At 36.2% G+C, this 12,422-nt stretch overlaps 1 protein-coding gene across 1 annotated transcript; it reads left to right on the plus strand.

The window, feature by feature from the left end:
• Positions 1-11,279: 11,279 nt before the first annotated feature.
• On the plus strand, positions 11,280-12,206 carry LOC103301188 (olfactory receptor Olfr180). The gene has a single exon (XM_008158111.3). The coding sequence runs from the start codon at positions 11,280-11,282 to the stop codon at positions 12,204-12,206; it is 927 nt and encodes a 308-aa protein (XP_008156333.2).
• Positions 12,207-12,422: the final 216 nt, after the last annotated feature.

A 12,422-nucleotide genomic window follows, 5' to 3' on the forward strand; every position in this document is an offset into this window, starting at 1 on the left:
GGTTCAAATTCAGTGCAGCCTCTCTGCTAGGGTGCAGGGTCTGATCGTGGGAAACAAACTTCCTGGGTTTGAACCCCCAGGCTCAAATTCAGTGCTGTCTCCCTGCGTGGGTGCAGGATCTGGTCACAGAAAACAATCTCCCCAAGGTCGTGCACCTATGCTTAAATTCAGCACAGCCTTCCTGCCTGGGCACGAAGCCTAGTTGCGGGAGACAAATTCCCCTATTTTGAGCATCCAGGCTCAAATTCAGCGCTGTCTCCCTGCCCTGTGTGGAGCCTGCTTGCGGGAAACAAACTTCCCGTGTCTGACACCAAGGCTTAAAGTCAGGTAGAGCTGCCACTGCTGTGTGTGTGCATAAAGCCCTATTGTGCAGCCGGGGTCTGGCAGTCCTATCCACTGCCGCGGGGGTGGTAGGGGAAGGGGATTGGCTTTGTGACTCACAGAAATCTGCAGCCGGGGTGCCTGGAGTCTTGGTGTCCCTGGGTCTGCAGGTGTGGTCGCAGGTCTTCTACCAGAGCGGCTGAAGGGTCCCAGTTTGCTACCGAGACCAGACTGGGTGGTGGTGAAGCTAGGATCCTAGTCCTATTTTTATTTATTATTATTATTTTTTCTTTTTTTGGATTAGTGTTCTACATTCTACTTTTATTTTAATTTTTTATCATTATTTTACTCTATGTCATTTTTTCCTCTATGCCAAACCTTTTTTCCTCACTTCTCCCTTTTTCATCCTGTTTCTATTCTCTTGTTCCTCCTTTAGTTTTTCTCTCTCCTTTCTTTTTACTCCTTGCTAAAAAGTGATCCTCTTTATATGCTTTATTGATGCATTACTATTATAGTAGTCTCATATATATCTCATATATACTCATATATCTAATTTCCTTTCCCCTGCTTCAAGTCCATGCACCCTTCTCTTTTCTCTTGCTTCACTAGCCAATATTTTCTCTTCTTGTTGTTGTTGCTTGTTTGTTAGTTTGTTTTTATTTTTGTTGTTTTTTTATATTATGCTTTTGTTTTTCCTATCCTTGCTTGCTCTCTTCTTCTGCTAATAGCTTAATTAGTTTCATTCACCAAACTCAGACCTATCTTCTCTCTACTCTATTCTTTTCCAAAAATAGATGAATATATATATATATATATATATTTACACACAAATATATATATATATACATATATATATATATATATATGTATATGAAAGGGGAACATTTTTATATATATAAATTTTCTTATATATATATATATTTTTAAATTAATTTAATTATTTATTACTATTAATTTTTTGTTGATTGAATAATTTGTTTTTTACTTTTCAACTTATACACTTATTCTCTTTCTACCTCCTCTGTACTGAATCGTGGCCATTCTCCCATTCATTCAATTCCTTCACCTTACCTTCTGGAAATAAGCTCTGCCTCTTCAGATCAGCTCACTCCTTTTTTTCTGGGTATTTGTTGTTTGCATTTTTTGGATTAATTGTTGGCTTTGTGGAGTTTTCTCCCCATATATGTATATTTCTTTCCCCTTCTTTCCTCTTCTTTTTCTTATCTCTCTTACCCTTTTTCCTTTGCTGAATGTCATTTTTGTGCTCTTTTCTCTCCCCTAATTCTCTTTTCTCTGGTGGTCACATTTATTTTGGGTTATTGGTATCGTGAATACATTCATGTTTGTGCCCTCTGTGTTGTGTCTTATTGAGTTGTCTTTTGTGCCTTTAAGTCAATGCAGTAGAGAGTGAGCCACATGAACAGACACCCCGAGAGGAGCGAAAATGGGAAGACAAAGAAACAGCCAACACATGAATAAAAGGAGGAATCACCAGAAAAGGAAGTAAATGAAATGGAGGCAAGCAACCTGTCAGAGAAAGAATTCAGAGCAATGGTCATAAGGACGCTGAAAAGGATAGAAGACAAATTCAACAACTTGTCTAAGAACCAAGAGGAAATGAAGAAGAACCAAGAAGAAATGAAGAATGACATCACTGCAATAAAAAAGCACAATAGAAAGCATCAACAGTAGACTAGAAGAAGCTGAGGACTGCATCAGTGTGCTAGAAGACAAGGTAGAAAAAAATACCCAAGCAGAACAGCAACTGGGGAAAAAAAGCTTAAAAAATAGCAGGAGAGCCTAAGGGAGCTTTGGGACAACACAAAACAAAACAACATCTGTATAATAGGGGTTCCAGAAGGAGAGAAACTGAGCAAGGAATATAAAACATGTTTGAAGAAATAATGACAGAAAACTTCCCTGATATTGGGAAGAAAAAACTCACAAAAGTCCAAGAAACTCACAGAGTCCCAAACAAGATGAACTCCCCACAAAACGACACCAATACACATTATAATTAAATTGGCAAACACCAATAACAAAGTAAGAATCTTAAAAGCTTCCAAAGAAAGACAGAAAGTTCCCTAAAAGGGATTTCCTATTAGACTATCAACTGATTTCTCAACAGAAACTCATCAGGCCAGAGGGAATGCAATGAAATATACAAAGTGATGCAAAGCAAGGGACTGAATCCAAGACTACTATACCAAGCAAGACTATCATTCAAAATTGAAGGTGAAATCAGGAGCTTCACAGACAAAAAAGGGCTAAGGGATTTTATTACCACCAAACCAGCAATGTAAGAAATCCTAAAGAATCTGCTGTAAAAAAGAAGAAATAAGAAGGGAAAAAGAAACACAGGCAATAAAGAATAAAAATGATGACAAACAAGTGCCTATCAATAATAACATGTAAATGGATTAAATGCTATAATAAAAAGACATAGGGTAGCTGAATGGATAAGAAAACATGACCCATATATCTGCTGTCTACAAGAGATCCACCTCAGGACAAAGGACTCAAACAGAATGAAAGTGGAGAGATGGAAAAAAATTTTTTCAGGCAAATATAAATGAAAAAAAAAAAAAAAGCTGGGGTAGCAATACTAATATCTGACAAATTAGACCTCAAAGTAAAGGCCATAAAAAGAGATAAGGAGTGCCCCTTCTTAATACAAAAGAAAGCAATTCAACAAGAAGGTATAACTCTGGTAAACATATATGCACCCAATACCGGAGCACTCAAATACATAAAAAAACTTGTGAAAGATATCAAGGGAGAGATTGACAGCAATACAGTCATAATAGGGGAATTTAATACTCCATTAACACCACTGGATAAATCCTCTAAACAAAAAATCAGCAAAGAAACATCAATCTTAAATGATTCACTAGATCAGATGGAATTGACAGCTTCAGAACATTTCACCCCAAAGCTACAAAATATACATTCTTTCAAGTGCACATGGGAAATTTTCAAACATAGACCACATATTGGGACACAGGCAAAGTCTCTTCAAATTCAAGAAGATAGAAATCATATCAAGCATCTTCTCAGATCACAATGGCATAAAATTAGAAATCAACTATAATAAAAATAATTAAAAATATCAAACACTTGGAGGCTAAATAGCATGCTATTAAACAATGATTGGATTACCAAAGAGATCAAAGAAGAAATAAAAAGCATTTTGGTAACAAACTACAATGTAAACACAACAATTCAAACTCTATGGGACACAGTGACATCAGTCTTGAGAGGGAAGTTCATAGTTCTACAGCCTAACTCAAAAAAACAAGAAAAAATGCTAATAAATTATCTAACCCTACAACTCAAAGAATAAGAAAGAGAGCAACAAGAAAAGCCCACAGTATCCAGAAGGAAGGAAATAATAAAGATCAGAGTGGAAATAAATGACATAGAGACTAAATAAACAACAACAACCATACAAAATATCAATAAAAAAAAAAGACCTGGTTCTTTGAAAGGATAAACAAGATTGATGAACCTCTAGCCAGGCTCACCAAGAAGCAAAGAGAGAGGACCCAAATAAACAAAATCAGAAATGAAAGAGGTGAAGTAACAACTGACCCCACAGAAATACAAAGGATTATGAAAAAATACTCATAAACTCTATTCCAACAAACTGGACAACCGAGACAAAATGGACATATTCTTAGAAAAATACAAGCTCCCAAAACTCAATCAGAAAGAATAAAAAACCTGAATAGGCCAATAACTACCAAATAAATTGAAGCAGTAATCAAAAATCTTCCAGCAAACAAAAGCCCTGGTCCAGACAGCTTTACAGGGGAGTGCTACCAAGCATTCAAAGAAGAACTAAAACCTATCCTCCTCAGACTATTCCAAAAAATTCAGGAGGAAGGCACACTTCCAAGATCTTTCTATGAAGCCAGTATTACGCTAATTCCAAATCCAGATAAAGACACCACAAAAAAAGAGAACTACAGGCCAATATCCTTGATGAACATAGATGCTAAAATTCTCAACAAAATTCTAGCAAATCAAATCCAGCATTACATTAGAAAGATCATACACCATGACCAAGAGGGATTTATTCCAGGGATGCAAGGATGGTACAATATCCGCAAAGCAATAAGTGATATACATCACATAAACAAATTGAGAGACAAAAATAACATAATCATATCAATTGATGTAGGAAAACCATTTGATAAAATCCAACACCCTTTCTTGATAAAAACTCTCAACAAAGTGGGAATAGAGGGATCATACCTCAACATAATAAAAGCCTTATACGACAAACCTACAGCCAACATCACACTCAATGGGCAAAAACTAAATCTATTTCCCCTAAGAACAGGAACAAGACAAGTATGCCCACTGTCACCACTCGTGTTCGATATAGTACTGGAAGTGCTAGCCATTGCGATCAGAAAAGAAGAAATAAAAGGCATCCAAATAGGAAAAGAAGAAGTAAAACTGTCCTTATTTGCAGATGACATGATACTGTACATAGAAAACCCCAAAGACTCCATCAAAAAACTTCTAGACTTAATAAATGAATTTGGCAATGTAGCAGGATACAAAATTAACACCCAGAAATATATGGTTTTTATACACTAATTATGAACTCACAGTAAGAGAAACTAAAAAAACAAATCCATTTACCATTGCACAAAAAAAAAGATACTTAGAAATAAACTTAACTAAGGAAGTAAAAGACCTGTACTTGGAAAACTACAGGACATTGAAAAAAGAGATAGAGGAAGACATAAACAAATGGAAGAACATACCATGTTCATGGATTGGTAGAATCAACATCATTAAAATGTCCATATTACCCAAAGCAATTTATAGATTCAGTGTAATACCCATTAAAATACCAACGGCATATTTCACAGTCCTAGAACAAACTCTCAAAAAATTCATCTGGAATTAAAAAAAGACCCCGAATAGCCACAGCAATCCTGAGAAAGAAGAACAAAGTTGGAGGGATCACAATACCAGATATCAAGCTATATTCCAAAGCCACGGTTCTCAAAACTGCCTGGTACTGGCACAAGAACAGACATATAGACAAATGGAACAGAGCAGAGAATCCAGAAATAGACCCAAGCCATTATGCTCAATTAATATTTGACAAAGGAGGCAAGAGCATACAATGGAGTCAAAACAGTCTCTTCAATAAATGGTGCTGGGAAATTTGGTCAGATACATGCCAAAAAATGAAACTAGATCACCAACTTATACCATACACAAAAACAAACTCAAAATAGTTAAAAGACTTAAATAAAAGATGGGAAACCAGATAAATCTTAGAAGAAGCCATAGGCAGCAAAATAGCAGATATATTTCGTAGCAATATCTTTACCGATACAGCTCCTAGGGCAATGGTAATTAAGGAGGAAATAAGCAAATGGGACTACATCAAAATAAAAAGCTTCTTCACAGCAAAAGAAACCTTCAACAAAACAAGAAAGCCCATTGCATGGGAGAAGATATTTGCCAATGCTATGTCAGATAAGGGTTTAATCTCTAAAATTTACAGAGAACTCATACAACTTAACAAAAGGAAGATGAACAATCCAATAAAAAAAATGGGCAAAGGACTTAAATAGACACTTTTCAAAAGAGGACACACAGAGAGAAGGCCAAGAGATATATGAAAACATGCTCAAAGTCACTAATCATCTGATAGATGCAAATCAAAACAACAATGAGGTATCATCTCACACCTGTCAGAATGGCTATTATCAACAAATCGAAAAATGATTAGTACTGGTTAGGATGTGGAGAAAAAGGAACCCTCCTGCACTGCTGGTGGGAATGCAGACTGGTGCAGCCACAATGGAAGACAGAATGGTGTTTCCTCAAAAAGTTAGAAATGGAATTCCCATTTGACCCAGTAATACCACTTCTAGGACTATATCCCAAGAAACCAGAAACACCTATCAGAAAGGGTATATGCACCCCTATGTTCATAGCAGCACAATTTACCATAGCTAAGATTTGGTAACAGCCTAAGTGCCCATGAGCAGATGAGTGGATTAGAAAACTGTAGTGCCTTGCCTTAACAGGTTTGGCTCAGTGGATAGAGCGTCGGCCTGCGGTCTGAAGGGTCCCAGGTTCGATTCTGGTCAAGGGCATGTACCTTGGTTGCGGGCACATCCCCAGTAGGGGGTGTGCAGGAGGCAGCTGATCGATGTTTCTCTCTCATTGATGTTTCTAACTCTCTGTCTCTCTCCTTTCCTCTCTGTAGAAAATCAATAAAATATATTATAAAAAAAAAGAAAGAAAGAAAACTGTAGTACCTCTACACAATGGAATACTATGCTGCTATATAAAAAAAGAACTTTTACCATCTGCAATAGCATGGATGGAACTGGAGAGCCTGCTAAGTGAAAAAAGCCAGTTAGAGAAAGTTAAATATCACATGATCTCAATCATATGTGGGATATAATGATCAACATAAACTGATGAGTAAAAATAGATCCAGAGACAAGGTGCAGGAGAGGGGGGAAGGTTGGGAGGTTAGAGATCAACCAAAGAACTTGTATGCATGCATATTAGCATAATCAATTGACACAGACACTGGGGCAGTGGGGGAATGCCCTCAGGGATGGGAGTGGACGGGGGGGGGGTGTCAATCGGGGAAAAAGGAGACATATGTTATACTTTAAACAATAATAATAAATAAATAAATAAATAAATAAATAAATAAGAAATAATATATGTGCACCCCTATGTTCATAGCAGCATTTTTTACAATAGCTAAGATCTGGAACAGCCCAATTGCCCATCAGTAGTGAATGAATAAGAAAGCGGTGGTACATTTACATAATGGAATAGTATGCAGCTATAAAAGGAAGGATCTCTCAGCCTTTGCAACAGCATGAATGGACCTGAAAATTATTATGTAAGTTAAATAAGACAGTTAGAGAAAGACAAGTATCACATCATGTCACTGATATGTGGAATCAAATGTATAGAATATACTGGTGAACAAAATATATCCAGAGACATGGAAGCTTAGAACATAACGCCAATCTTAGAGGGAAGGTGGGGGAGGGTGGGAAGTGATCAACCAAAGAACTTGTATGCATATATGCATAACCCATGGACACAGACAATAGGTGGTGAAAGCCTGGGGTGGGGGACGGGGGCAGGCTAGAAGGGGTCAATGGGGGAAAAAGGGGACCTCCTAGATAATAAAAGCCTAATATGCAAATCAATGCAACGGTGGAATGACCAGTCAGTGGGTGGGCGGGGCTGGTGAGTGGGTGGTGCCAGGCCAGCCAAGTTGGGTGGGGTGCCAGCAGGCAGAGGGAGGGGACAGCAATCAGGGGATGGCAGTGACCAGCTGCAGCGGACAGGTGATCGGGGTGCAGGGCCGGCTGGCGCCATCTCCCCATTGGCCTGCCAGTCACCTCCCACAGAGGGAGGCCAGACTGTGGCTTAGGCCAGCTTCCTGCACACCTCCCCCCCCAGGGAGTGGGCCTAAGCTGTCAATCAGACATTGCCTGAGGGCTCCTGGACTGTGAGAGGGCAGCAGGCCTGGCTGAGGGGACCCCCCCTTCTCCAGTGCACGAATTTCATGCACTGAGCCTCCAGTAAATAAATAAGAATCATAGGAAATGTCATTTCTTTGCAAAGTCTTATCCTGGTCTTCTAAGTTATGTCCTTCTTTGTGTTCCTATATACCCTTTATGTGGTTCTTTTTTGATATTCAACGCAGTCTGAGCTGCTGTATATATAGTTGTTTAAGTAATTTACTATCCAGATTGGTAGTTTTATGACAGCAGGATTATTTCTGTTTTTGCATGTACTGTATATGCAACTTCCTGCCCAACTCCACCTCTGCTGAGGGGTTCTCTCTACTCAATGTCTGACCCAGTGACTTGTCTTTTTATAATCACTCTACGGATGTTGAATTTAATTTAAATAAAATTTCTGCATCCAATTCAATTAACATTTTTTGACAGCCTACAATGAAAGGTTTGCAAGTATGGAAAGTCAAAAAGAAAATTTAGCTGAGAATAAATAAGACTTTCATACATTAAAAAAATGAAATGAATGATTATACAAGTGAAGTATGATTACGAGCTCTTTGTATGATAAAGACAGTTAATTATTTTGCAGATCAGAAAGTTGAAGGTATCTTTGTGAAGGGAATCAGACCTCATATAAAAATTAAATAGGACTTGGGTAGAGGAATAAGTTAGAGAGGTCAAGGGCCTTTTAAATGAGAAGTAGATTGTAAGAAAATATTTTGAGTTAGGGTTTAAATCTAGTGCATCAAGGAATAGAGAAGTGATGGGTATGTTTTTGGAGATAGATTCTTAAAGATTAATGGTAAAAAAGTTATATGTGAAATAAGCCCAGTCCATGGAGGCCTTGAAATACTAAGATAAAGGACAAAGATTTGGTTTGGAGAGTAATGAGGAGGCCAAACAGTTTCAGTCCATAAGAGCATATCTATAATAGAAGGATGGAGACTAGTTAAATGAAAATACAACGTCAGAGTTGTTTCAAAGGATGAATCCATGGGATGGTCATACTCATCAAAGGGATTACAGGAGAAGAATGTAACCACATTTTGCCCCTTTTCTACAAATCCAAATCTCTCTTCACATTTTGGTTTGAATTCCACTTCCTCCACTAAGTAATTAATATGATTATTTTTCTTTCCACTATAATTTTCAATTAAAGAAGATAAGAGAGAGAAGAGAGAGAGAGAGATGTGAGAGAGAGAGAGAGATCTCAAGTGTGTAAAAAAAAAAATCAGCATGATCCTTAGCTGACTTTAGTGATGGTCATTTGATGATCCTTAGCTGACTTTAGTGATGGTCATTTGATTTAACCCCGGAATCTCAATGAACATTTATTGTTAGTTGATGCTCTTTGGTTTACTCGTGTTTTGGAAACCACCTTTCTCAGGTTAGGAGTCTCTGATGAAATACCATGATGCTAATGCCAAAGAAATCCCTTTAGAATCAATGGAAAACTTTAACTTTGCCCTGAGACTAACACAATTATTGTCACTGACCTATTCATAGAAAGAATATCCTAGGTTGACATAATTTATTCCCAAATGTTTTAAAGACCAAGATCTTTATTCTTAATTTCTCTAAAAACAAACAACATCAGGTGGCCAATTAGCTACTATAAAATGTTGGTCAGTAAACTCAAAATACGAGGACTGATTTCTAATTTATTTATTTTATAGCATTAAAATGCAGAAATACACATTTCCCTAAAATACTTCAGCATTTTAAATTGGTTTTATGTTTTATCCACTTAAATCTTTTCTTGGCCTGTCTAAACTGAAGATACTATGGAAAGCCATATGAAACATAGTAGTACATTGGATCATTCTGTCCCATTCTGAGTTAAGAAATGCCATTGTCTTATGAGTAAATATACAGGTAAGGCTGTACTTGACTCTGTAAAATAAATGTGGGATGTAAAGTAAAATTGATTTCTAATTCAGTAGAATAATTTGTATTTTACATTGGGGGAGGGAGAATGAATTTTCACTCATTATTCTGATACCTTATTTTCTACATAAAATAGTGATTATTAAAAGCTAAACCAATATGACAATTATTATCAATTGATTTACCATTATGTGTTGCTAAAATAATAATAATAAGCTGTCTTTTCATACTTTTACTAAGTTTTTCCAAAATACCATAATTCTAAAAGGTGTTTTTAAAGTGTTATGGACCTAAAATACAAAGGGCAAACTTATTTTATTCATTTTATTATAAACCTCTAGTGATAAGAGTCCAGAAGACCATACCATACTATGTAAGCAAATAGAAAAATAATATATTAAATTCAGTGTAAACAATGATAAGAAACAGAAAAGAAAACCTAACCAAAATATGTTTGAAAAACAGCATATTTTGATTAACCATTGTAGACTTTTCTTCAAAATTGTCTATCTAAAGAATGAGGCCAAATATTTTTAGCAATTTCAGGAAGAAAAGAAAAATCATTTTGGCATTCTTAAAAACCGATGTTTCTTGCAATATATGGTTTCTAAACTATAACAAATTTATAAGAAACTTGGGTGATCATTGAGTTCCAATGAACATATGGTGGGTTAGGAATAAATGAGTTTATGAATGTAAATAATCATAAAATGAATGCAGAACCTCCATGGAATTCACCAAAAATGAAGACATTAGTTATTATATAAGAAGTTTGAGAGAGTACAAGATAGGAATATGAACTCTGTAATTGGAGACTTAGTTGTCAAATCTCATAACCATAGATATGCATGTACCATACTTTAAACAGAGACACAAAGTATTAGAATAAACAGATAATTATTAAAAATAATTTCTTGAGGAATGTGTTATATTAATATAGGATTCAGAATGTTGAAATGAATAGAAAATGGTATAAATAGTAACTTATATTCTTATCCTATATTAAAGATGAGTAGGTCTTTCTTTAAAATATTCCCTGATAAAACTAGCTGTGAAGAGATACTAAGCTAGAAAACTACTTAAAAAGCCCACGGTGATTCTGTGGAGTTTTTAATATTAGACATTTTAAATGTCTAAAGAGCAATTTATTTTCAAACACCACATCAGTCCCATAGGAAAGTATTTTAAATTTATTTATTTATTTCCTGGAGAAAGAAACATCATAAGAAAATGTTTTTTAATTTTGTAAATGCCAAATTATATAGACTGACTAGGAATTTTCACATCAGCATTGGATAATTCATGCAGAAAAGCTATTCTGTCTTGGGAATCCATGCAGGCATTTCTAGAATATCTGTCATATTTTTCTTCTCACGGACTTGACCTACTGTGCGTGTGCTAGTTTTCAGGAGACAGCATAGGAGGAGTGAAGAGAGTTTTTCCTTTTTGTATACAGAAATATTAGAGGGGAGAATTAGACCCCTCTACTTCAGAATTTGATTTCTCTTTATTTCTGTCTCAGCCAAGAAGCCAAGAATGGCTAAGGAAAATCACTCCTTGACAACTGAGTTTATCCTCATAGGATTTACAGATCATCTAGTGCTGAAGAGTCTTCTGTTTTTAGTGTTCTTTGCCATCTATCTGATCACCATGATGGGCAATCTTGGCCTGGTGGCACTGATATTTATGGAGCATCGTCTTCACACACCAATGTACATCTTTCTGGGCAACCTGGCTCTGATGGATTCCTGTTGTTCCTGTGCCATTACCCCCAAGATGTTAGAGAACTTCTTTTCTGAGGGCAGAATGATTTCCCTCAATGAATGCGTGGCACAATTTTATTTTCTCTGCCTTGCTGAGACTGCAGATTGCTTTCTCCTGGCGGCAATGGCTTATGATCGCTATGTGGCCATATGTAGCCCACTGCAGTACCACACCAGGATGTCAAAGAAACTCTGCATTCAGATGACTATAGGGACCTTCATAGCTAGTAACCTGCACTCCATGATCCATGCAGGGCTTCTTTTAAGGTTAACTTTCTGCAGGTCTAATCAAATTGACCATTTTTTTTGTGATATCCTTCCACTCTATAGACTCTCCTGTACTGACCCTTACATTAACGAGTTAATGATATATATTTTTTCAATGCCAATTCAAATCTTCACCATTGCCACTGTCTTAATTTCTTATATTTGCATCCTTTTTACTGTTTTCAAAATGAAATCCAAAGAAGGGAGAGGTAAAGCATTTTCTACTTGTGCATCCCACTTTTTCTCTGTCTTGATATTCTATATTTGTCTTCTCATGTATATTCGACCATTTGAAAAAGGGGATAAAGATATACCAGTGGCAATTTTTTACACAATAGTAATTCCTTTATTAAACCCTTTTATTTATAGCTTGAGAAATAAGGAGGTGATAAATGTTCTGAAAAAAATTATGAGGAATCATATTCATAAATGAGCATCCTCAATGGAAAAAATTTTAATTTATTAAAATAGTTTTCTAGATAAGGGACATAGAAAAAGGAAAATAGGTTTTTATATAAAATAATAATCTCTAAATCATTAGATTATTTTTCCTAAAAAGATTTATGATTGGAATTTCAAAATCATCTGGCAAATCTTAATCCAAATTCCACCATTACCACGTAAAGCAGGAGGAAACCCAAGAAACTTT

This window comes from Eptesicus fuscus, chromosome 3 (genome assembly GCF_027574615.1).
Source record: "Eptesicus fuscus isolate TK198812 chromosome 3, DD_ASM_mEF_20220401, whole genome shotgun sequence".
Classification (NCBI taxonomy): Eukaryota; Metazoa; Chordata; class Mammalia; order Chiroptera; family Vespertilionidae; genus Eptesicus; species Eptesicus fuscus.

Coding starts and splice junctions, on each gene's coding strand:
- LOC103301188 (XM_008158111.3), top strand. CDS start 11,280: ATGGCTAAGGAAAATCACTCCTTGACAACTGAGTTTATCCTCATAGGA.